Raw genomic sequence first — 27,565 nt, 5'->3', positions numbered from 1 at the left:
AAGCAAATGCTTTGTCCTCTGTCTTTCCAGGTGGGAGCTTGTGGGCTCTGTGTCTCACTGCAGAGCTGGAGCAGGCGTCGCCGTGTGTGCCTGTCTAACGAGCCAGATTCGAGACGTAGGCCATGGGTCCAACAATGTGGTTGACTGCATGTGACTGGAGTGCCAGCCACCAGGGACTCTGTCACATCTGATGGGCAAGAAAGGCAGCCAGGATTTTGATACGACCCCCTTTGAATTTTAACAACAACCAGAGACTTATTTAAATGTTAACTGTAGTATTGTGGCTAAGTACAACTTTTTGAATGATAGCTGAAGAATTTTTAGTCATACTGTTAAATTTGGTACTTTCTGCTTTAGTAAATAATGGAGTGGGGTAGAAAGACAGTTTAACTTGAAACCATACCTACGCTGGAAAAAATGTTTAAAGTAGTGCCAAAACCTTGAATTCTCTGTTTATTTGTATTAATCCAAATGAAATTTGTTGAGTTTTACTTTTCCTTTGCCTATTGGCTTGGGTACTGGATTCTTCCAGAGCAGAGATTAGAACCTATGTGTTGACACACAAGAGACCTACTCCTCTTGAAAATAATTTCTTTTTTTTTTTGTATTAAATTCTTTTATTGGTACATTGTAGGTATACAGCACAATTATATTTTTTAAAATAATTTCTACTTGGTGCTGCTGAAGTTATGTCTTGCTTTTTTTCTAGGTGTTGATTTCACTTTCTTGGGTATCTACAGAAGTACTGTTTTGTCTGAGTGCCAGTTGGCTGCATTCTTGGAAGCTGGTACAGGCCTTGATTTCAGTTGGAATTGCTAGGACACCAAAAGACTTGGCTGTGTTAATTATGTCTGAACAAATCTACCGTTTTGTTTTTGTTTTATTTTTCCTATCTCATGCAAAAAATGAACCAGAGGAAATGCTAGAGAAGGCTTTAGAGCGGCTGTCATCCCAGTGCCCAGCTCAGAGACTGAGAGGGTGCCAATTACATGTTGCCCTACCGAGGGAAATCTGAACCTATCTTTCTTTACCCTTTGTCTTTGACTTATTTGATTTTTGAATCCAGGATTTATTACCTTCTTATTTTGTTATTTTCCACCATCCTGGTTTTTCTAACTGTACAGATCTACATTTATTTGTTATCAGAAAGTGAATGCATTTTTATCAAAACTCTTTATTGACTAGTTTACAGATTAGTTCAACTCCATCATTAACTAATGAAACGTGTTGGTAAAGACAGAGGAAGATGGAAATTGTTCTTTTTTCTCATTATGTTTAATACCCTCCAGAGTATTTATTGCAGTTTAATTGAAAATACTTCTACAAAGTAATTTGAAGCCCATGGTATTGATAAACCAACTGATATTACAGCCCTTCATTGTTTTAACTAGCATTATAAAATGACCTATTCATTATTTTTATGTACTTTTATAAATATTTTTTAAGAACGTTAAAGTTTCTTATTTTATATTTGCTATTCAGTTTGGCATCCCTCTTCCAGGCTTTCCAAAATTTTCCTTCCTTCGTACCATAGAATCTGTTGTAGTTTACTGCTGGTCAGTTATCTCATGCACAAGGAAGCCAGCCAGAGAAAGACGCCCCAATTCATCCATTCCTGAGGTTCACTGACTGATTAAATGGGGACTGAACTTGTCAGTGCAGGAGGGCACAATGCCACATTCCAAAAGCCAGCTATCAGGCATAGAGAACCAAAAAGAGGAAAAAAATTCAAGAGGGCTTAAGCTGGCAAATGCATTTCATGAAGCAAATTTCAAAGTTCTTAATTATGCTGTTTTTTTCTACTCTTGACCTGTGGGCAAATTCCCAAGTCATTGCTGGTTATGATGTAGCAGGGTTCGCTAGTGTAACTGATCATGTTTAAGTTACTCCCAAAAGCATTGGCTGGATTAGCTATAGCTGGTTAAATATGGAAAATAAGTTGCAAAACCTGGCTTTCGCTGTCTCTTTCCATGTCTGATGAAGTCCTTGTATTATAGTAGGTCTATCGTTACTAGTATGTGTTATGTTTATTTTCAGGGGTGAGGATCTTATTGTTTCCTGTGATCACTTAAAATGTTTTTCCCCCTCACTTCTATCTGCCTGTTGTGTGTGTAAATGGGTGTGTTACATTTCTCTTTCTGACTTTTATGATATAGTCATCTAACGTACTACACTGGTACCCTAGCCATCCACAAAATACGAGATATCCATATGTTCAGCAAAATAAAGGGAACACTTGGCTGTCCTTGACATTATGTATGGACAGCAGTAGGAAAAGATAAATAGCAGAGCTAGTGTGCAGTCTCTGTTGGACAGAAACACATTTTTGCAGATAGGAAGTGAGAATCAGGCTGAAAGTAGATGCAGTTGAAAGATGACGATAGTCCTGGGAATGAAGCTGTGAGCTGGTCAAAGGTGATTCACAACAGTGCAGTGTCACTTTGACCTCTAATGTTAACAGCCCCTACCCAAAACGTGATGTAAGATAGAACCAAAATACTGAAATGATAAATGGAAAAGAAATGGTGGAAATGTATAAATTTATATCCTCTCTTTAAAAAAAATTTTTTTGAGCCAGGGTCTTGCCATGTTGCCCAGGCAATCCTCGAACTCCCAGGTTCAGGTAATCCTCTTGCCTCAGCCTCTGGGCCACTGCACCTGGCCTTGTATCTTATTTTCTGCAAGAAGTATTTCTACATTCTTTTGTGTAATTCTCTCATTTAGTCATTGAAGCTACCACTTTACTGTATTGCACTGCTTCTTTAAAATATTTCACTATATTCCTGTATAACAAATTGGTCTTTTTTTTTTTTTTTTTTTGGTACTGGGGATCAAACTTGGGACCTTGCACTTGCGAGGCAGGCGGCAACACCACTGAGCTGAATCCCTGGACCCTACTAATTGGTCATATTTAAAACATTTGCAATAACTTTGTACTGCCTCTAAGAACTATTATGCTCAATTCCCAGATGAACTTTGTATGCTGTCAAATGCCTAGATAAGAGATTGTTGATATTGTATAAAGTACTTTTTAAAATGGTAAACTGGAGAATTTTCTTTGTTTTTTTTTCCTGTAAGAGAAAATACATTGGAATCTAAATCATATTTTATCTGTTAAGAATGTTTTTATGGTTTCTCAAACAAGATTTTAAAAAATTATTATTGGGCTAACCTTGGATATGTTCTTTTCCTCTTTATGTGGAATCAGAAGTGATGATAAAATTTCTCTCTATTTTTTTAAAACTATTTATAAACTAGTGTCATAATACTCCAGTACATCAAAATAATAAATAGTCATATATACTCCGAAATACAAATTTCAGATAATTGGGATCCATATATAGATATAGATATAGATATATCTCAAGGTATATATATACATATCTAACAGGAACTATCTGTAAGGTCTCTGTAGCTTTGCTTCTTATTACTTGATTGCTGTTATAGAAGTCTATCAAAACTATGTAATTGTTCTATCCCTCAAATACAAATTTGGTTTAGTATGTTGCTTGTAACGTTTTTTTTCCTTATATAAAGGATATTTATGCCAGGTGTGGTGGCGCACGTCTGTAATCCCAGCACTCAGGAGGCATAGGCAGGGGGGTCGCTGTGAGTTCAAGGCTGGCCTGGGCTACATAGTGAGTTCAAGGCCAGCCTGCACTAAAAGCAAGACCCTGTCTCAAAAAGCCAAAAAAGAAACAAAGATATTTATGTTTAGCTGAAAATAAAGTTTTTTGTTACATTTACAGAAATTACAGTTTAAAGGCAACTGATGGAGGTAGTTGCATTACTCTTTAAGCAATTGTGACTTCATTAATTTTGAATTTGTACTGTCTAGAAATGATGTTCCATATTCAGATGAAGATGAGTGTTGCCCTTCAAAGTAGTAATCTTGTGAGGCTGTGGTTTTTCTCCTAAAGCAGCATTGCCGTTACTAAAAGCTTGGCTAAAATTTATCTTTGAGAATAACCATTGTAAAGTTACTCATGAGAATTAGCCTCATCCTGGTCTCACATTGATTTTGACCAGAGTCTCAAATTGATTATGGATCTGTGTGCTTTCTTCAGACGAGGCTGAAAATATTTTGTGGCTGTTTCAGTAGATGAAATTTCTTCCATGGCAAAATGTTTTTAAAAGTTAACAATTACAGGCCGGGGATTTAGCTCAGTGGTTCTGCTGCTTGCCTTGCAAGGACAAGGTCCAGAGTTCGATCCCTGGTACCAAAAAAAAAAAAGTTAACAATTACAGGGAAAGATTTAAAAAAATCATCCTGAGCACATAAGTGAAAGAAGTGTATAGAAGCCTTTTTCAGGAGAAACCTTGTCTGAATGTAAAACTTCTGGGTTTTGTTGTTTTTTTAAGGTTGCACGTTACTGAACCAACCTGCTACCGCAGAGTGTAGAAACAGCAAAATCACCCCCGACACCATGTCCAGCTGTCCAAACAGTGGTGACGTTTTCAGCTTGATGTGGTAAGATGATGACCTTGGTACAGTGTAAATACTTGTGCCATTCCAGGCACAGTTTCTTATGGGCCCCACAAGGTTGTCCAGAATCTCTTGGAGTTGTACCTAATGTTCTTACCAGTTTGTATCTAAATCTACTGGGGGAGTGGAACAGTTTCACTTTTTTCTTTTTGGTGCTGGGGATTGAACCCATTCTGAGTACATACTCTGCCACTAAGCTACACCTTATATTAGCTTTCCCATTGCTGGGACAAAATACTTGATACCCACAACTCAAAGGAGGGGAGGTTAGGGGATTCAGTCCATTTGTCAGTTGTCTCCAAAGTAGAAACAGCATGGTGGAAGGTCCTGATGGAGGAATGCTACTCAATCCATGACAGCCAGGAAGCAGAGAGGGGAAGAGCTAGAGACTAGATACAGTGGTGGCGAACCTATGGCATGTGGCAGCGGGCTGTTATTGAAAGCTCTAAAAGGTTCACTATCACTGGACTAGAATATAGTACATATCAAGCCATACCCCTAGTGCCCAGGATCCAGTCATCTTCCCACAGCCCCACCTCTAAACACATGAGACTTGGGGGACATTCTAGATCTAAGTCTTAATACACCCAAACCCAAGAATTTCTTAAATTTCAGTAATAGAAGTGGGGAGTATTAACTGTCATTATTTAAATACCAGTAGCTTTTGATCTTTAATTCTGCATTTTATAGTTACAAGTTCAGAGACATAATTGCCTTGTCTCATTATTACAGTTTTTATTGTTGGGTGTTTTTTCATTTTGTCTTTACAATGATGAAGTGAATTTCATATATGATTTCTTATGTGTATCCACGAGTTTTCTTCAAAATGTATACCTGAAAGCAAAGTTTTTTTTTTTAAGGTATATGCTTGATCAGCTTTATGAGTTTTATAAGATAAGGTGGAGTTGTTTTCCATAATGGCATTGCCAATTCACAATATGACTTCTCATTCAGTTGGTATTGTAAGGCCTAATTCTTGCCAATATAGTAGGTGTTAAATGATAGTATGACTTTATTTTGCATTTTCCTGATTGTTGAACGTATTTTCATGTTTAGTCATTCCTATTTCTCCTGTGAAATACATTTTGGTGGGGGGAGTGGTGGGACTTGATCTCAGAACCTTGAGCATGCAAGGCAAGTGCACCACCACTGAACTGCATCCCCAGCACCCTGAGGGTTACTTCTTGGCATTTGTTTATTTTTCCCTTATTTACTTAGGGCTTGTTGACAGCATTCAGGATGCTAATCATCTTGTCCTTTGTTGTTTGTGCACATACCTTGTTTCTTTCTGGCTTATCCTTTCACTTTGGTATATATATTATATATATATGCAAAAGTTAGTATTTCTAAATGTCTTTTTCTGTCTTAAGAAATTTTGTTCTATTCTTTATTATGTTCACAACAGGGCCATAAAGGGGTGGGGATTTAGCTCAGTGGCACTGCACCTTCCTCGCAAGTGCAAGGTCCTGAGTTCGAGCCCTGGTACTGAAAAAAACAACACCAGGGCCATAATTCATATGTCTTGCTGCCAGGGAACTTGAACAGTAATTGTCCCATGCATGACTATACCCTTGTACCAACAGTGGTACAAGCTGCCCCATGGGACAATCATGTATGTTCTACTCGTGGTTCAAGCTAGCAGAAGCGTATCAAGCCACCTGCTAATTCTTTCCTTCCTGTAGAATCTCTTTTTCTTCTCTCTGTTCTAACATGTAGTTTCAGTACTTATGCCTAAATACCGCATTCTGTGTATTTGTTCTACTAGTATACATTGAGATTCTATTTCTGATATATCTTTTCCTGAAAATTTCAGCCAAGGATTCTGAATATTCTATTTTATCTTGATATTTTAAACTGTTTTATGGTTTACTAATTTTACCTTTAGCTTGGTACAATGAATTTTCTATTTCAGTTATCATGTTCATAATTTCCAAAAGTCCTATTTTATTCTCTTATATGTGCTTGGTCATTTTTGATGAATTTTTCTTGGTTTCTTTTTCTTTGGATATTTCACACATAGTTATATTTATATCCTATAGTCAATAATTCCAGTATCTAAAGTCTTTGAGAGTCTAAATCTGTCTGTCTCTGCTGAACTAAGTACATGTCATTCTTGTGTTTGGTATTTTTGTTGCATAGACATATACTTAATATAGAGGTTCTAATTGGGAATGTCCTCAGTCAGAAGAATTTTGCATTTGCTTCTGAGGCCAGGGAACAAGACTGATAGTTCACTCTCTTGCAGGAGTCCAGAGCTTTGTTTTCTAGTAGTAGTGTTGGCCAAGGCCTTTGCCCTTAGAGTAACCTTGGCTTTCTTGTTGGCTTCCCACTCTGGTTTGGGTACCAGCTCAAATATGGACACTCGGAGATGGCTTTTCTGAGAGCCTGGCAAGCACTTAAAAGTATGTTGTTTATCTTTCATCACTAACAGAAGCCAAAGGAAAAGAGTTTTGTCTTAACTAATAATTTACTTATGTGTTGATATGTTTATTTTTTTTGCTAGTTATGGTCATTTGGATTGGTGCCATTTTGTAGTTATTGTGTGTGATACTAATAGTATTCATGAACATTCTTTTTAAAAAAATTTTTTTTGGTACCAGGGATCAAACTCAGGACCTTGTGCTTGCAAGGCAGGTGGCGGAACCACTGAGCTAAATCCCTGGGCCCTCATAAACATTCTTAATGTGAACATGTTTTCAGTTATCTTGGTTCATGCAAGAGGAATTGCTGGCTTTTATGGTAATTTGGCTTTAACTTTTTAAGGAAACTGCCAAATTATTATACAAAGTGGTTATACTGTATTATATTTCCACCAGAAAAATATTTTCCAGTTTCTCTTCATTCCCTCCAACATTTGGCATTGTCTTTTTAAAAAATTATATCCATTCTACTGGTGTGAGATGTCAGTGTGGTTAAATCTATGTATACAGTACTTTCAAGCAGTATCTTTTTGCTAAGGGAAATGGTTGCCCTCTCGTGGACAATTCTACGCATTACACTTGTGAAAGGGGCACTAATGAGAAGCCTAGAGTTGAAGACGGGCTTGTTAAAATTTACATTCATTTCATGTTTTGCTTGCATTTAGCACATCAAGCACAACATGAGTCCAGTTTGAAAATGTTTATTTCATTACCACTATTAATACCCCTCAGGAGGTGGCTGGTTTGTTGTAGCTTTTACTTAATCTCAGGAGGTGCATTGCAATCAAAACTTGAGTATCTGTGCTCAGACTCCATCCACTTATGCACTGAGGTCTTTTGGTTTGGACCTGTAGAATGGCTGTGGCCTGTGAGCAAGGGAGGGAAAAGGCCAGAGATGGCTCTATTGACTCAAACCCACCACGTCCTTCCTAACCAGAGGCAGAAGAATAAATATTTTTTACTAGTGCAGTGAATGTAATGAATTGCACTCCAATGCAGTATCTTACAGCTTCTTGGTATTTTGGGGTAGCACTTTGTAAATATGTCTGTGGAGTATTGTAAAATTTTAGGAGAATGGGTCTCAGCTGTCCCCGGGCACTTTTGGAAAGAGTGCTGTGCATGTAAAAAAGCAGTGAAGTTGAGCAAAGGAAGGAGCCTGTGGAGGATTTCACTTACTTACAGAATGTGCATTTGATAAATAAAGATTGGCTTCAGGAAATTAGAAGAACCAGACATGTAATGATTAATGTAAAACCCTATAAGTTTCTGCTTTAAAAGAAGTGACAGGAGCTGGGGATTTAGCTCAGTGGTTCCGCCACCTGCCTTCCAAGCACAAGGTCCAGAGTTTGATCCCTGGTGCCAAAAAAAAAAAAAAGAAATGACAGGTGATGCCATTTATTTTTTAGAAAGTGGAAAGTATATACATGAAATTTCTCTAAGCTTTTGTCACAGATTTCCAAATACCTAACAGCATTTTACTATCCTGGCATATGTCTATGAAATCATCTACAGATGTGATACATATGTATACATACACACACACACACACACAGAGAATAGTAGAGTGCCTGATGATGGGCCTGCCCATAGTTACTGCTTTAGTCACATGGAGGTAAGGAGAAAGACCGTGTCATCCACTGGCGTGATATTGTGGCACAGTGATTCCAATCACTGATACAGTCCAGTCCACTTGTTATTTGGAATAGATAAAAGACTATAAAGATTGGGATGGGAAGGAGTTTATTCAGCTACAAGGATAAGCACTGGATAGAAGGTGGGAGGAAAATCGAAATGTTCTGGGATTAAAATTTTAAGCATGCTATTAGAATCTTTAAAATGTTATTGCAGTGAAACAGAATAACTTAGGTAAGTATTGGAATTATTTAATACGGACTGGCTCTGCCCCTGGGGAGATGTACTGGGGATGGAATCTAGGGGTGCTGTACCACTGAGCTACATCCCTAGCCTTTTTTTAGTTTGAGACAGGGTCTAAATTGACCGGGCTGGCCATGAACTTGTGGTCCTTCTGCCTCAGGCACCTGAGTAGCTAGGTTTATAGGCGGCTTGTGTCATGCTCGGGAGGAATTTTATTAAAAGGATCTCAGTATTTTGTCTGGGCTGGCCTTGAACTTGACCTCCTCTGCTTAAGGGATCCTCCAGCCTCAGCCTCATAGGTAGCTAGGATTATAGCAGCAGACCACTGCACCCACACTGCTAAGGACTTTCAGTCAGTTTTGGAGGCAGGTTGATGAGTTATTTATATGAAGAGTATTGTTTAACTTCCCAGAAAGATGATCATAAAGTAAGGATGTATGTTTGCTCATTTAGTTCCAAAGGTAATTTAAAAGAATCATTGTAAATTTGTTTTGAACCATCATGACAAATGTAGAAAGCCCCAGCAATTATTTTAATAACACTAGTCTTTTTAAGTAAATTCTGTAATTTCTTTAGATTTTAACATGCTGTATTTAACAAGGAAATAGTTGCTTTACTGAAATTTTCATTTTATAGACCATGGATATATTTCAGTTCTTTCCTTTTTTGTTCATGTATTCAAGTAAATTGCAGAAAGTTCAGGATGCTTACGCAGTGCCATGCTTTTCATTTTGGTTTCAGGTTGGTAGTTTCTCGTGGACACTGTGGTGCAGGGACCAAGATATTTATTCTCACCAGCTTCAGACCTAAGGTATTCTTCCGTTCCTCTGCTCGAAACCTTAGAGAATGCCGGGGAAATTTCTAGTTTTGCCTGTTTTACTTACCATTTCCCGATTGTCCTTTAAAACTTAGGGTCTTTCTTAACTGAGGCTGTTGAGTACAGAAAATCTGGAGAGTAGTCTACAGAGCAACATCGAGTAGGAAAATGCCAACCGTGCTGGTCCTTAGACCAGTTTCCAGTCTCTGTGGAGTCTCAGGGATTCCCTTTTCAAGCTCCAATTTATCAATCCTTGAATGTCTATTCACAATCCACCTTTATGAACCTGTTTTACTAATTTGCAGTGTAATCCAGAATAGTTAAATGTTAACAGAATACTGACTGCAGCTGACATTAAAACAGCTGGTAAAACCCACATTTCCAGAAAAAGAAAATGGTGAGTGGTGATCAGTAGCAAAATTCAGCCTTTCCAATCCAGACACTGGAAAAATAACAACTTGGCAAAGAAAAACAGAAGCAGATCACCAGGAATCAGGAAGGAACTGACAGGAAAAATGAAAAGCTACAAAGATGTTGAAAAGATGGGCCACAATGCAGAAAAAAGAAGGAAATAATTGGAACTCCCTCCTCAGCTCTCACAGGGAGGGGAATCTGATTCCCAGAAGCCGTAAACAGCCAGGGCTGGGAGATCCAGAGAGAAACAGTAGTGGAGCCCACAGCCTTTGTGAGGTGCGAAAACAATGCAGAGTTTTGCTTTGAGGGGACTCCTTACACAGCAGGCAGCAGCTGGAGCAGGAGTCAAGTGTGGGTGCTCCAGTGAGCTTGATCAGGTGCCATTTGGGGCAGGGGTTGATTAAAGTATTTAGGTCTAGGACTCAGAACAGTTTCACTTGAGGGCTCCCAGTGTTACCCTCCCATAGTAATTGGGTGAGTGGGAGACAGGCGTGGACAGGGAGCAGGCTACAGAGTCCCTGAGAAGTTTAAACTCAGGCCACCAAGGACCTGGCCCTACCCCACTGTGGTGAGAAGCCCTAGCTGGTTTGAGCTGTACTCACACAGCTGGATCTGAAACTGCCTGCTGGCATTAAGTACCTGAACCTACACAGATCTGCCTGCCTTCCCTATCCACCAGTGGGAGGAGGATACCCTTGGCATGGATATTGCCACAGCCTAGGGTACACAGGCCTCTGCAATAAGAGGCACACCTCACAAACCCTCAGGCCATAAGCCTAGGTGGAGAAGACCAAGACTGCTGGGCTCCAAAATTGTGTCCTCATGCAAAATATACAGAAAACTTTTCTTGGTTTTTAGTCATTCTCCCCCAACCCCCATTTTCCTTTTAATTTTTAAAATTGTGCTCTTTTTAAAATCTTTTTCTTACTAGTTTTTTGTTACCTTTATCTGATTTTATAATTATCTTTTTACTCTATAAGAGGATACTTTGTCGCACTTTATTATCCTCCTCATCCCCCACTGATTAACCTTTCAAAATTTTCCTTTTGCCTTCTCCCATTCCCAACCCCCATACTGTCAATAGTGTAACCATTAAGCTTTATTAATCTTTAGATAGTTAACTGTGTTACTACTATTGAATTATTTCATTAGTGGAGGTGTAGTTAGCACATTTAGGAAATACTCGCTGGTTTGTCTTAGGGTCCATACTATAATTGTAGACTTATTTTCTCAGGTTAAGGGTGGTACGTTATTGGTTCTTATGGTATGTCAGTATCCACTTTGTCTTTGATATTACTGTTGATTTTCTTGTTATTGCTAGGGTCACCTAGTTACTGCTGTTAATTGATTTTCTCTGTGTGCCAATACCCAAATAACCTTAGTGACATTAATATTACTGCAGTCTGTTCCCAGAGAATTGGATGCTGGGCCAATTTACCCCATCCCCCCTTCCTCCTATATTAACAGAGGTGATTGGATCTTGGACAGAAACAAAGGACTATAGTTAGCCATGCCCTGAGTGCCTCACTGAAAAGCAGACTAAAGAGATCTCCATACTAACACAACATCTTTCTACTATAAGTGATTGCATACCTAAGCACAAAACAATCAAAAAACATGAGAAGACAAGGCAACAGAATACTTCCCAACTCCCCCCAAGCCGATCAGTGAATCACTGGAGGAAAGCAAAAGCCACACAGCTGAGTTATATGAAAGGATAACAGGACATTAAAAAGCAGGTCAGTGACATGCTTGGTGGGCTCACAGAAAATATAACATAATGGAGGCAATAAAACAGAGCTTAGAATAAGACACTTAACAAAAAGCTGAGCTAATAAAATGATACAAAACATGAAGGACCAGTTTAGCAAAAAAATAAAAGTTCATGAAAAGATTCTAAACAGAAATCTAGGACATTAAAAATTACATTGAAAGTCTGCACACCAGAAGTGACCAATATGAGGACAAAATATCAGAATTAGAAGATAAGGATGCTTTCAAAGACTAATTACTCAGAGATACCTTAAAAACAAGAGACCATGAAAAATGGATTCAACAGCTGCTAGATGACACAAAGAAGACTAAGATTCATTAGAATTAGTGAAAAATCAGACAGCACAAAGGCATAAAAAATCTCTCTACAGAAATAACAGAAAACTTTCCAAATATTGGTGAACAGTTAAACATACAGAAAAGGCATATAAAACCTCAAATAGCCATGATCAAAAGAGAATCTTTCCATATCACATCACAGTCAAAATCCCAGAAGTCCATCACACAGACAAAATCTTAAAAGCTGTTAGAGAAAAGCAATGAATCACTTATAAAGGTAAACCCTTAAAATTACAGCAGACTTCTCAATACAAACGTTAAAAGTCAAGAGACCTTAGAGTGTTTCAAGATAACTTCCAACCTAGCCTTACATATCCTGCAAAACTATCTTTCAAAATTGATGGAGAAATAGGTGTTTCTAGGACAAAAAACACCTTAAGAGATTCATGACCACCAAACCAGCACTATAAAATATCCTAGAAAAAGACAGAGAAGACAACAATGCCAAAAAATCTAATAGAATGAATACACCAGGCTGGGTGAACAGTTAAGCAGAAAGGAGTTGGGAATCAGCAACAGGAAAATAATGCAATGACAGGAATAAGCTAGTACCTTTCAATAATAACTCTCAACGTGAGTGGTTTCAATTCCCCAATCAAAAGGTAGATTGGCAGAATGGATCAAGAAACAAAATCCAACAATATGCAGTTTACAAGAAACATTTAATCAAAACAAAAAAGAAATGCACAGATTAAAAGTCAAAGATTGGAAGACAAACACCAACACAGTTATAATGGGGGACCTCAATGCCCCACTGTCACAAATATATCAACTAGACAAAAAAGTCAACAAAGAATTAGGAGTTGAACCAAACCTTTGAATAAATAGACAGTAGATATCTACAGTGTTCTACCCAACAACAGAATACATATTCTTAGCAGCATGAGACTTTCTCCAAAATAGACCATATGCTAGCCCATAAAGCATGCTTAAATACGAAAGCAGTATAATTATCCCATGCATATTACCAGATCATAGTGGAATGAAACTAGAGATCAGTGGCACAAGAAACCACAGAAAGTATGCAAATACATGGAAATTAAAGTGTCCTCTTGAATAATAAATGGGTCATGGAAGAAATTAGTTTCTAGAATCAAATGGTAATGCAAGTACAGCATGCCAGAACCTACAGAACACAATGAAAACAGTCCTAAGAGGGGGGAAGTTTCTAGTTGTGAATACCCACATCAGAAAAACATAATGAGAACAAATAAATAACTCGATGCATTTCAAGGACCTAGAAAAACAACAGTCCAAATTCAAAAGCTAGTACAAAGAAAGAAATTATAAAGATCTGAACAGAAATTAATAAAATTGAGAGAAGACAATACAAAGAATCAATGAATTGAACTGGTTCTTTGAAAGAATAAAATAGACAAACTACTATCCTGTCCACCCCCCCCCCGCCATATATATCCATGCAGTGAGAAAGGAAGCAGGCAAAATTACAGTGAATTCTGCTGAAATCCAGATTATTAGTAACTACTCTGAGAACATGTACTCTAGTAAAATGGAGAATTCAGAAAACATGGATAGATTCCTAGATACAGTGATAGTTTGGTTCACAAACTTAATTTTTTCCATAATTCTGGTTGCTACTGAATTGCAGGGATATACAGTATATATGAACTACCAAAGCTGAACCAAGAAGACATAAAATCCTTGAATAACTAATATCAGGCAATGAAAATGAAGAGGTAATAACAAAACAACAAAAAACTACCAGCTAAGAAAATCCTAGGTTCTGATGGATTCAATGCTGAATTCTACAAGAACTTCAGGTAAGATCTAACACCAATACTTAATGAAAGGGAAAGAGTACTTCTAGAGTCATTCCTAAAAGCTAGCATCATCATGATTGCAAAACCAGAAAAGGACCCAACGAAAACAGGGAACCATACAAACATTGATAAAAAAGCCTCAACAAGATACTGTCAAACAGATGCAGCAAACCATCAAAAAGATCATACATGGGCTGAGGATTTAGCTCAGTGGCACCGGACCTGCCTCGAAAGCACAAGGTCTTGAGTTTGATCCCCAGTACCCAAAAGAAAAAAAGATCATACATCATGACCTAGACGACTTAGTAGGATTCATCCCAGAGATGCAGGGACAGTTCAACACACACAAATCAATGTGTAACACATAAACATAAGCAAGGGCAAAAATCACATTATCATTTTAATTGACACTGAAAATGCCTTTGACAAAGTCCATCCATTTATGATAAAAACTCTGAAAACAATAGGTACACAAGGATCTTATCTAAATGTGATAGAAACCATTTATGACAAACCAATGGCCAACATATTAAATGGGGAGAAATTGAAAGCTTTCCTTCTAAAATCAGGAACATGACAAAGATGTCTGCTCTCACCAATAGTGTTCTAGAAACATTAGCCAGAACAATCAGGCAAAAGAAAGAAAAGGGATGTGTGTAGGACAGGAAGATGTCACATTATCATTATTTACAGATGACATGATCCTCTACACAGAAGACCCACAAATTTCACCAAAAGACACTTAGGATAACCAAATTCAGTAGCTTAGGAACAAAGTTAACACAAGTCATTAGCGTCCTTGCACACAAATAATAAACTCAGCAAGAAGAAAGCAGGGAAACAATTCTGTTCACAGTAGCATCAAGAAAAATTAAATACCTTGGGATTAACCAAGGAAGTAAAAGATGGCTACAATGAAAGCTACATTACTCTATAAAAAGAGATCAAAGAGGGTATCAGAAAAGGGTTTCTTTTATTCCAGGATAGGCAGCCTAATATAACCAAAATACTAATAGCATTCTTCACAAACTAGAGAAACAGTATTTTCTGTTTGTATGGAATCAGATGAGACCTAGAATAGCAAAAGCAATCCTGGGGAACAAGAGCAAGGCAGGAAGAATCATAATTCTGATCTTTAAGTTGTACTATAAAGCTGCAGGGATAAAAACAGCATGGTATTAGAAAAAAAGACATAGGGATCAATGGGACAGAAGAAGATGCAGAAACAACTCCAAGCACATCCAGCTACCTGATCTTTGATGAAGGAGCCAAAAACTTACGCTGGAGGAAAGATAGCCAGTTTTCCCAGCACCATTTGTTAGAGGCTATCTATATACAGAAGATTAAATCTAGTCCATCTAAAAAAACCAAAACAAACAAAAAATCTAGGCCATCTCTCTCACCATGTACTAAATTAAAAATGGATGAAAGCTTTAAACATATATATATATATATTTTTGGTGTCTCAGAGTCTTGCTCTGTAATTCAGGCTGGCCTCAGACTCGCTATGTGGCCCATGTTGCCCTCAAACTTGCCTCAGCCTCCCAGCCTCCCCAGTGCTGGGATGACAGCTGTGCACTACCATGCTCAGCTTCAAAGATTTAAATATTAAGACAGAAACAATCTGCTGAAAAGATAAAATAGGTAAAGCTCTTGGAAGACATAGACTTAGGCAAGGATTTTCTGAACAGAACCCCAATTATACAAAACATAATACCAAAAGTCAATAAATGGGATCATATCAAATTAAAAAGCTTCTGTACAGCAAAGAAAACAGTGAAGAGACAACCTACAGAATTTGAAAAAAAAATTTCCAGCTATTTCTCAGAGAACCCATATCTAGAATATATAAAGAACATAAAAAAATTAGACCTCCCTAAATAAAAGACCCAGTCAAAAAATAGGCAACTGAAATGAATAAACACTTCTCAGAAGAAATACGAATGGCCAGTAAATACATGAAAAAAATCTCTGGCCATTGTTCAAGAAAGAATGGCTGTCATCAAGAAATCAAATAATAACATGCTGGTGAGGCTGCAGAGGAAAAGGAAGCCTTCATTGTCGGTAGGAATGTAAACTAGTACAATCCTTGTGGAAATCAGTATGATTTCTCAAAAAACTAAAACAAGAAATTCCATTCCCTTCCACTCCATTCCTAGGTATCTTCCCAAAAGAGTTAAAGAGATCATGTTACACTGATACACACAGTCATGTTTATAGCAGCACAGATTCACAATAGCTAAATCTTGGAAGCAGCCTGTATGTCCATCAACAGATGAATGAAGAAAAAGTGGCATTTATACACAGTGGAGCACAACTCTGCCATAAAGGAGTTGTGTTTGTAGGGAAATGGATCTTGAGAACATAATGTTAAGTAGAATGAGCCAGACACATAAGTTTAAATATTACATAGTTTCCCTTATATATAAAAAAAAGAGCAAAATAAAAGCTAATAGTAGTGATATCTTCTGCAAATGGGAAGGGGACCAGGAGATGGAGGGAAGCATGAGGGAGGTGATGTGAAGGGGAACAAACAACAAAAAATTAGGACGTGTTATGTACATGTATCACTCCCCATGAGGAATGTGATCTTTACATTCTACAAACATGTACTAATAAAATGTATCAGGCTGTGTAGTTTCTGTGGTATAACATCCTGTGCCTAATTGTTATATCAAAAACTGAATAAATGGCTTGTCTTGGGCTGAAATTTCATCCTCTTAATAAAGCATGAAAATGATTGGAAGTGTGGCTCTAAAAATATAAACTGGAGAGAACATAATCCTTACTCCTTTACTATTCACACTTGTACTCTGTAGGTTAGGGTTATGCTGTAAGGAATTAACAGCAAATACAGAGGCACAGGAGGAGGGCTGTCCTAACAGATAAATCAGCTTAGGCCAGGCCATCCAGCTGGAAATAACCCAGAGCCAGTTAGCTTTTGAATAGTGACACCTATGTTATGAGAGGAATGGCAGGAAGTCAAGACAGCAGCTACATGCATGGGCAAACACCCAATCTGAAGTTAACTTGGTACCTGATTAGAGAAGACACTGCCATCTAGACACTGGGCACCCTGATCTGTCATTTATGCCCACACGTTCTGAAGCATGTCTGTGTACACAAAGGCAACACTCAAAGTTCAGTGGATATGAGTAAATCCCACAGGGACAAGAAAGTGGGCTTCCTTTTTACTTTTATTCAAAATAAGCAAAAAGTGGTTAATAGGATTAAAGTAAAGCTCGGGAATGACATTTGGCAATGGATTTTAGACTTAGCTCTGTGGAGCACAGACAACTATTGTGAAATTGATTTATACCCAGTGGGTTTCAAAGTTGCCAATATTGAACTGGTCCCATTTTATCAGAATGTCGTTTGCCCGGCTGGACAAGTAGTACATTTTAAAGATTAATGGAGCTTCCTGTCAGGACCCGGGGTCAGTAACAGGTATGAATGTCTGTCTTAGGGCATAATTATTGCTTCCCACAGTACATTGGGAAGAAAGGTAGAGATGGAAACTCTTGCAAGCACCTTATAGGTGATGTCTTTGAGGTGCAAGGAACAGAGCTAACACAGGAAGAACCATATACAGTGGATGGCAGCCAGTCACCTTGGTCTAGGCTTCTTCGTATTCACAATGCTATGAAAGATAATGTCATAGGAAATGAACTAAGTACAGGAACAGGCATTCCACAGAGTCAGAAATGAGTGGCCAGGGGCTGAGCTGTAGCTTAGTGTTATAGTGTTTGCCTGGCTTGCATAAGACATTGGGTTTATTAGCACGCAAAATGCCAATACATCTGTAACAAAATGGTCACCTTCATTTGTCATCAGAAAAATGCAAATTGAAGCAGTGTAAGATTCCTTTTCACATTGTGGCCACAGGTAGCAACAATGTAAGTTCATCCACAGTTGGAGGTAGCTTGCTAACATCAAAAATTTTAAATTTGGCTTACACTTTGAGGCAGATGTTGCTTTAGGGATTTATCCTATAAAATCTAAGAAAGCAAAGATGCGTGCACCAGATTCCTTCTGTACAACATTATTCTGGGAACCTTAGATTCTTGTGCAGACCTTAGTTGCAGTCCAAGGCCCCCAAGTCATAGCTGCAGATTCTTTACAGTTCAAATATGGAGAAGTAGGAAGACAGCTAAAGGCATTTTCTGTAATCTATTCAGTTGAGCATATTTGATTTTCCACATTCACTAGCATGAGTACATGCTCCTGGTCTTCGTTTCTCGTACTATTGGACAGAGGGTAATTTACAGGCATATTTAGCGGTGAAGGTATGTAAACCTAAAATTGTTTCTTCCCCGCACATATGAAGTAGGTAAAGGAGATGTTAGGATTGGGCCCATATCAGAAAAAGGTGATTTAAAGCACGTATGCAGAGCATGGTCTTTGAAAGTTAAAGTAAGTCTGTCTGTTTGGGAAGTATTTCAAGGCCCGCCCTGCAGTCTGTTAGAAGGGCAAAGGCTCCTATTATCTAAGCCTTGGCGTCTCATTTAAGTCTTACTTGCAGCTGAGTGTGGTCTATTGGGAAACCACAATGCTGAAAGAGTCCTGTTCCTAAGACAAGACAGACCAGACAGTACAATTACCCAATCGCAACCACAGTAACAGCAGATGAACCTCCGATTCTATTTTGGTAAAGATCTGTGTAGCTTCAGAGCTTCTTGGAATGGATTTGAGGATTCTAAGGACCTCCTAAATGATTTTTTATTTTTTTAAAATTTCTTTTCGGTACTGGGGATTGAACTCAGGACCTTGCACTTGCCAGGCAAGCGCGGCACCACTAAGCTACATCCCCAGCCCCCTAGATGTTTTTTTAAAAAGTCCCCTGGATGGTGACAATACACATTCCCAGCAACCTTAACAAGGAGTGAATAAAGGTCTATGCAAGTGATGCAGGCTCTAAAAGTGCCTAAGTTCTTGCTAATATAAGACTGAGAAGGACACAGAGGAGACACCACTTACTGCACAGAGCTGCTGCCAGTATTCAGTGGCAGAGTCTGCCTGACACTGGGCTGCAAAGTCGCCTTACCTCATCAAGACTGAAAGCAGGAACCCCAGGGACCCAGTAGACAAAGTCTGCTTACTTGACAAACTCAAATACCATGATAAAAACTGAAAAGCAAAAGTTAATGTGCAAATAACAATCTAATAAAAGATGCACATTTGAGTATATAAATCCAAAATAAAAAGCTGCTTCTACCTTGTATAGATCACCTGTTCCTTTTTACTGTTCAGCTTCTCTCTGCTCCTGCATTAACAGAGCCCTCCCTCATGGTGAACTCATCCCCTACGATTTAGGCAAAAACAACTTTCCCTCATCTCCAGAGATGGGTTCTCTGGAACTGCATCTGGACTACTGGTCATACAGCCCATGCACTGGGAATGACGTGTGAGGGAAAGATACTCAGTACCATGGAATTAAAAGAAACGTAAATCAAATTTCATGAGTTTTCCCTTTCTCACTTTCCAACCATAATACCAGGAATGGTGAAGTAGTAGGGAAATAGATTCTCTGCAAAGCATGAAAACTTTTCTCTGGCAATATGACAGTAAAAGCCTGCAAAATATCTTCTCATCTCTCATCTCCCAAGGAAGTAAGTGATTCAGGCAAGGATCCTCAAGTGCAAGCTAAAAAAATAAGTGACAAGTCAGGGATTTAGCTCAGTGGTTCCGCCACCTGCTTCGAAAGACAAGGACCCAAGTTCGATCCCTAGTACCAAAAAAAAAAAAGCGACAAGTTGCAGGAGCAGAAAAGCCTGCATTTATAAAAGGGACCTGGTTATCACAGCTTTACCAGACTCAAAGATAGCACTGCTGATAGTAAAAGACCATGTTCCCTATCTGCATGGATCCACTAGGCAGCACACTGTCCCCATGAAGGGTCCTTATCAAATATAGCCAAGCCTCTAACTTCCAGTTTATAGGAGGTGACTGACACTTGGAGAAAACAAGTGCAGGATTGGGCCTTCTATTAAAAGGAGGGCAAGGGAAGGTCTGGATCTTGCTTAATAGACATAATGACACAACGTGATGCATGAAACTTGGTTGAATCCATGTTCAAAAAAGAAGCTATGAGACGGGAAAATACAGTAATTTGAATGTTACTAAGTATTTGCCATTGAGGAATATTCTCAGATGCTAAAATGGTATCGTGGTTACCACTTTACCTAGACAGATGATGCATGCTGAGATTTTTAAGGGGAGAAATATATACACACCTTACCTGGCACCTTGCAACTTGAGGTTTTTTCCCTGAAGTAAAAATGATCACGAAAGGACAAAGGCAGCCACAACAGTGCAACTAAAGACACACCCAAAAGACTTCCAGAACTGTCTCAAGGAGGCCAGAACAATGGGATGACAGAAGCTAGGTTATTTTGAAGGGGATTCATGGCAGTGTGTTTATAGTGTAATAAAATTATTTCAAACACCAGACTTTTTAGTCAAAACTTGTATGTGATCACTGTACTATTTGTTCAGATTTTCTGTATGTTTGAAATTTTCCAAAATAAAGTATGAGGACCTGGGTGTGGTGGTGCATGCTTGTAATCCCAGCATTTAGGAGGCTGAGGCAGGAGGATCACAGTTGAGTCTGAGGCCAGCCTGGGTTACACAGTTAAGTTCCAGGCCAACCTGGATTACATGTCAAGACCTTGTCTCAAAAAACAAGTGAGGGCTGGGGATTTAGCTCAGTGGTTCCGTTGCCTGCCTCACAAGTGCAGGGTCCAGAGTTTGATCCCTGGTACAAAAAAATAAAAAATAAAAGTGGGCCAAAAACAAGTATGTAGAAATTTTATCTTTTCACCTTATAACCGCTTCTAGAAATTATTTCCAAGGAAAGTTTGAAATTTGCTCAAATACTTTTCCAGGAATTCTTATGGTAACATTCTTCCTATTTTCATAATATCTCCAAATTAGAAACAATCTCAGAGGGGGCCAGGCCAGGAATGTAGCTCAGTGGCACCACTGCCTGTCTTGACAAAGCGCAACATCCTGAGTTCGATCCCCAGTATCTGGGAAAAAAAAAACAATCTCAGCATCCAACAAGGAGGTTGGTAAAATAAACCGGTACAACCTGGACAACTACCGACCTGAGTTATCAGACAAGACCCAGAGAGAGCCGATGACCGACCTGTGACCCAGCCTATCCCAGTGAGTGCTCTTCCCTGCACGTTCTCTCAATGGGAACAAACTCCTTCCACACACACTGCCCACCCTGTCCAGTTAGGGCCAACTTGTGGACTCTCTTGGGCTTGCCAAGGGCAGATTCATGTTTATTCTTTCATTCAAGAGGAAAAGTGGATGAATACCAGATGGGAAGGGAGTTCTTTATCGGTGTTCAGGCAGAGGCTGGGACACTGGTGCAGTAAAGGAGAGAATAAAATCATCCACCAGTTTCTGAGTATGTTATGCCAGGCACCGTGCCGAGCACCCCATATCATCTGTTGTGCCCCCTGTGATCTTACTGGGTAGACCACCATATCAATGTGGGTTACAAATGGGAGACTCAGGAGCCAAGGTTCAAATTTGGGAAGTCACATTTTTGGGCTTAAGTCCTTTCTGATTTCATGAAGCTACTGAGGTATTATTTCTTTAGGGGTGGCGAAGCAAGAAATGCTGGCTTTTAGATTTGCTGCAACACTGCCATCTCCCAAACCCTTCTTCCCAGCAAACACTGAAAACATGTGACCTTGGTCCTGACCACACTGCAGTTCATTTGAGGCTAAGCACCACTGATCTTAGATGGAACTTGTGTGTAGTTATGACCTTGAGAAACCAAGCAGAAAAGTGAGCTCTTCCTGACATTTCTTTCCCCATTTCAGCAACAAATACACTTGTGAATGAGAGTACATTATTCTACATGAAACTCATTGACTATTGGCAGCAATTTCACACAGCAATCAAAGAATTTATCAAGGCAAATGAATAAAGGCATGGATTTGACCCCAATGGTTTCTGTAAATTTTTATTAATTTTATTGTAACAGCTCGATTCTCTTGTGAAAAAGAATTTGAAGATGAACAAATCAATTTTTTTAAAAAACAGCATTTAATCCTCATTACAGAGAAAAAAAGATCTGTGGCACATTATCTTTGGAAAGAACTTTTGCAAATTTTTCTTCTAAAAAATAATTCTCTCACAGACCACATATGTCTCTTTTAAAGGACTACACAAGGCAGCTAAGCTGCACTCTCAAAAGCCCCAAGTCACAGTTGTGCTGCTGAAGGAGGTAAATATACAGCCTCCCCTTGCTCACGCTGCACGTCCTCCCACTGAGAGCACCACTGCCTCCTCAGCCTCTGTACAAAATCACTGTGACAACAGCCAGCACACTGTTCCACAGTCATTAAAGAAAGCTCATTATTTTAAAGACATCCCAGTGATTTTCATTTATCAACTGGACAATTTACTCCTTTTTAAAACAATTTCAGTAATACCAAGATTTGACTTTCCTCTAAAGTATAAGAAAGCAAAAAATATATAATATATAATGATAATAAATAAAAAAGGCAACCCTGCGCAGGTATCATCGAAAATACGATCACATTCAGCAGAGAGAAAAGATTTGGGCCACAGGCATACACACACACACACACACACACACACACACACACACACACTCCACGGTCAACAGTGTACACGTGGTTTCTGAGGGAAGGATGTGCAGTCTCCTCAGCAACACATGGCATGGCCTGAACAAAGGCGAACTGAATACTGCCTGCGTGGAGCACTGCTTAAACATCTACTTTACACCAAGCAACATGTCTTCCTCGGATCAGCTCAGCCACTGCCTGGCCAGCCTGCGATCTGCCAGTGGCCTTCCTCCCTTGTCCTCCCAGCCCAGGTGAGTGATGTGCAGGCTCCCTAGGAGCTGTAGGGTTTCCATCTTGTCCTCTGATGCACCCTGTGAGTAGAGAGGTGTGGGCCCTGCTCTACCGGATGCAGTACCTGGTGTCCAATGCACAGGGGAGCAGAATATAGTGCAATTCCCCCAGAACAGCAAGAAATTTACAACCACCTAAAGAAAAGTGGTGAATGGTGCTCATCAATGTATCATAAATAAGAAATAAAGAAACGGCCAGTGCTCACAATTTATAGATATGAATTCTCAAGTCACCAAGAAACCAGCACAGCTGCATATCTGAGGATCACATGGTGTAACCACCTCTTGCTGAGCTGAAAGAAAAATCCCCAACACCATGCTGCCCTGCCATTCTACCTCCCCACAACAAAAAAACACAAAGTAAAGGCACAGGAAAATACTTTACATCCGTTATTTCCAAATGGGTCCAACCAGAAAAGATCAGACCCACTAGAAAAAAACACAGAAAAGAGGAAGTACTGTCCAGCACTGTCCCACAGCTTCAATGTACCTCACCACTCAGCGAGAGACTACCCTTGGGTATTCAAAGACAACTAGAGAATTCCTGCAAAACTTAAATACTGGTTATTAGTGGTAAAAGGTATAACTGATAGTTTTTCAAACATTTTGTTGTACTGCTGATTATAAATCATTAGGAAAAAGAAATCTGGTAGGAGACACGGAAATTTTTGAAATACATTTTTTAAATAGCCCAACTCAATTACCTTAAGATGCACAATTATACTTCAGACTTTATAAAGCAGAAGGATAAAAGATGTAAGACACTCGTAACAACCCTTGAAGCTGTGGCTAAATAAACATTATTTCAAACTTAAGTTTGGTCAACAAAGGCACAACATACACTCCAATGGACTCAGCTATTACTCTCTTGTACAGCAAAGATAACAGCTTGGAGGACACAGTGGTTTCCTTTTCGCTTTTAAGTTACTACACAGGACACATAAGAGTAAGCTCCTGATCCTACCAACATTAATATGTAAGGGACCAGTTAAGGCAAGGTTTCAGCCAGAAAGGGAACAGCTTTTGTTAGCTTCTGAACATCCTGAGATCTGGAATTAAAGGACACAGAACAATAGCGGTAAATGTGGTCCAGTTTGTTGGGGGAAATAGCTACACATTTTGGCCAAAACAGATCTATAAAATAAAGGTCCTTTGGTTTTTAAAAAAAAAAGGTGCTTTTCCCATTCACTATTGAGACCCAATCATAACATCAGACAGTCAAATTATCCTACTGTAGGTAAACTCCTGATAACTGCTTGCTGGCCCCTCCCATTCTTCACCTTGTTACGAGGTGGCCTATGTTTTCACACTCTTAACCACGTTATAATTTGGTATATTTTGAGTAGTGTTTTTCGTTGTTTAGCAGAGCTTTTAAGTTCACTGATTCACATTTTAATTATCTCCAGAAGGGTAGAATCATTTGACACTTTTAAAAGTAAAAGTGTTCATTTTTTACTGTGTGTACATGTACACACACACACACACACACCCTGACATGGAAAACATAAGACTTACTCTTGTAAAAAAAATTTTTTGGTACCAGGGATCGAACTTAGGACCTTGTGCTTGCATGGCAGGCACGGCACCACTGAGCTAAATCTCCGGCCCTATACTTATTCTTCAGATGTTTCTCTTTGCCTCAATGTGAAGTGAGTACTATTACTGTTATGATGACATCACATATTTGGATTTAATTTTATAATGCAATTCTCTCAAATATTCTACCTCAGTATAAATTCTGCCACTGGGAATTATAACCATGCAGTGAAAAAGTGTAAATGGTTTAAATATCCTTCTATATAGATTTCTATACACAACTGTAACAACAAAAAACGCCAGTGGACATGAGGGATCCCCAGCTACTCCATTTTAGGTACATTGAGTATTGTAATCAGAATCAGAAATACGGAGTGACTGAAGCAGTACAAATTGATTTATCCAAATTTGTTGTTCAAGGGACAAATAAAATTTAATATAGAGTTCAGAAAAAAATCGCACAAAGAATAAGGCCACAGAAAAAGCTGTCTGTTCTTTGAGAATTGCTGAGAAATGTCTTGGGTCAAGGGAACGGGGTGGCTCACTGGGAAGGCACATGCTCGGCAGAGAGCATCACCCTGTACAAGTGACAGGCAGCTTGCTCAGTGAGGGATACCCCCAGCTGGGAGGGGACAGCCAACAGAGCAAGGAAAAGAATGGCAACTACACTGCATAGGCCTCATTCTAGTGCCGTGTCCCGGCCACACAAAATGCGCACACACCACCACACACACAACCTGCTGAGAAATTAATGTCAAAAGGTATTTTAAACTAAGAGTTTAGAAAGACCATAAGTTTGCATTACAGCAACCACGAAGAAGCTGCTTTGTCAGAATTGCACATCAAGGTCTTCTGCTCAGACATCTATGGCTTTAACTCAACCAGGGTGAGAGAACAGGTGGGAAGTGAGGCTAACAGACAATGCCACATGGACAGCTATATGTGGAACAGAAACAAGCATCACCCCTATCCTCTACCTGGCCCTTTACACAGGCACTGCACAAGAGACTTCTACATTCACCACAGGAACTGGAGACATCTTCATTCTTCACAAGTAATAAATACCAAACTATGAGACATGCTCAGAAGGAAATATGCAGAACACAGAACAGGTTGAAGGAGGAGTAAATTAACCAGTTAATTATAGAGATAACTCCTCAAGTGTAATACATGTGCAAATCCTACTTTCTAAAAGGGGTTTAAAAAAAAAAAAAGTTGGCTTTTGAAACAACACTGCACTCAGAAGGATATTTCCAATATGAACCTTCAAAATCTCCATGGATGAGAACCTGTGTGACGGGACTGTGGGAATCCTGAATGTGTCCTTTCCTTCTAGTCATTGTGAAGGAACTGGTCGAGTGCAGACGGTGTGGGAAGAGCTCAGGGGAAGGCCGCAGTTCCTCTTCAGCCTCACCAGATCTGAGTGACTGAGAACACTCTGGAGTGAAGGCATGTGGTGACGATTTCTAAAGTCTAATCAGTCCCCCAAATCTCTGCCTCCTCTCAGGGAGTTAACTTCCTCTAGTCAAGCAAAGGCTCAGAAAGTTTAATTTTGCTATAAATATAAAATAATTTGTAGCAGAAAAATATAGCCTAAGAAGTAGATTTCATTTTTCTTTGTTCACTGACAAAACTCAGAGTTGGTCACACACAAGTTACCACATAGCTGCAGACCACCAACCAGCACCTTGGATTCCAGTGCTGCTTAAACGAAAATTAAAAAGCACGTTAGCCATCTGGTCAGGTATAAAGGTTGATTCCCTTCTTCCCCAAGATAGGAAATTCAGAAGATAGTCCAGGGTGACTGCCTCATCACCAACTCCTTTTCCCAGAGGCAGGGATGGGACAGTGATGCCAAGTCCCCCTGATGAACAGAATCTGGAGCTGGCTTCCAGCTCAGTTGGAGAACTCCAAGCTGGGGTGAGGGTGCAGTCCATTAGCCAATCGGGTTTCCTTTGATTTTATAAATTAGGACAGTACTTGGTAACATCAGAGCCACTGCCTACTCAAAGAAAAGGGTACAGTGGAGTCCTTCACAATTTATGTTTTCAGATGGCCAACAGAATCTACTAAACAAATCCTCCCCTAAAACTTAAGAGAAATCAACCACAAAACCCTTCACCAAAAATCACTGTTTAAAAAAATTTCCTTCTGGGAGTGGCCTAGTGTGACTACCGAGATGATATGGATTTGTTTTCAGAGTTGCATCCCACTGGTTCAGAACACAACAAAACAAAAATCCAGGGAAATGATCTCAGACCATTCGCATGCCTGGAAGGCAACACTGCACTTCTGTCCCCCGCTGAGAAAAGTAAGATCATCTCTCTGCTGACCCCATCCCTGCTTCTGCATAGCCACACTGTCCAACTGATGGTTACACAACCCATGAGAGTGTAAGTGGACCAGCTTCCAGATCATCTCATAGAGCTCCTTTTGAGACAAAAGTCCAGACTGGTTCCAAGGCTTCCAATGTGCAAAAATAGTTCCCAAGGCATTGAGTCAACTTGGGCATCTGTTAAGGTGTTCTGGCTGCTTGTTTTAGCCGCTGAAAACCCTGTCTTGCATAGTGCACCAGGTCCACCAAACTGCTGTTGAGGGCCAAGGTGCAGGTTTTTGTGCTGATCTGAGCAAAGAATTCTGCAAAACAAACCAACCAACCAAGTAAATATACATGAACACAAAAATTAAAAGCAGAAAAACTCAAGTTTCTAGAAGCTATGTCCCCAATATTCCACCTTTCATTTATCACAGCCAAACATCAAACAAAATCTCTCCCTCCCTCCCTCCCCAGTACTGAAAAAAAACCAAAACACACCAGCAACACAATCTACTGTGATTGCTTGATAATTCTCCATATTCCTCCACTAGGCTAGAAGGCTAGAAGGGCAGGGACCAGGTTTGCTTCAGAGTAGAATCCATAAAATCCGGCTAGCACAGTCCCTGATATTTTATAGACATGGATGAATGGACAACAAAACACAACAAAACCCACCATGTTACAAGCATTATTAGTTTGCTGAGAAAGATAAAGCTCTAAGAGGCTGTGGGGAAGTTTAGAGGCTATAGCCAGCTGGCTGTATTCTTCCTAGAGCCAGAAAGAAAAATGTAATGGCTTTAATCTGGCACTCACATATGTAAGCATTTACTTAGTGGTGACTGGCACCAACTTAAACAGTTCCCCTGACTGCATGATCTGCTGTTCTGGTCAACGTTTTTTTTTTTTGG

General features: G+C 39.4%; 2 protein-coding genes across 14 annotated transcripts in view; one reads left to right on the top strand and one right to left on the bottom strand.

Annotated features, from left to right (window-relative positions):
- Klhl8 (kelch like family member 8) overlaps nt 1–23,975 on the top strand; it is a 96,917-nt gene extending 72,942 nt beyond the window's left edge. For 7 of the 10 annotated variants that reach the window (XM_021248797.2, XM_087185930.1, XM_087185932.1 and 4 more), the window contains one exon: nt 31–23,975. In XM_021248797.2, the coding sequence (XP_021104456.1) occupies nt 31–154 (124 nt within the window). In that variant the 3' untranslated portion in view covers nt 155–23,975. The remainder of the gene's footprint in view (nt 1–30) is intronic. The other 3 variants (XR_015440731.1, XR_015440729.1, XR_015440730.1) reach the window with 3 other exon arrangements.
- Aff1 (ALF transcription elongation factor 1) overlaps nt 21,871–27,565 on the bottom strand; it is a 169,818-nt gene continuing 164,123 nt past the window's right edge. For all 4 annotated transcript variants that reach the window (XM_004870535.3, XM_087185927.1, XM_087185928.1 and 1 more), the window contains one exon: nt 21,871–26,977. In XM_004870535.3, the coding sequence (XP_004870592.2) occupies nt 26,856–26,977 (122 nt within the window). In that variant the 3' untranslated portion in view covers nt 21,871–26,855. The remainder of the gene's footprint in view (nt 26,978–27,565) is intronic.

This window comes from Heterocephalus glaber, unplaced genomic scaffold, assembly GCF_053883595.1.
Source record: "Heterocephalus glaber isolate CG9 unplaced genomic scaffold, H.glaber_assembly_v1.0 deba00001503, whole genome shotgun sequence".
Lineage (NCBI taxonomy): Eukaryota > Metazoa > Chordata > Mammalia > Rodentia > Bathyergidae > Heterocephalus > Heterocephalus glaber.
This window is presented reverse-complemented; position numbering and strand designations above follow the sequence as displayed.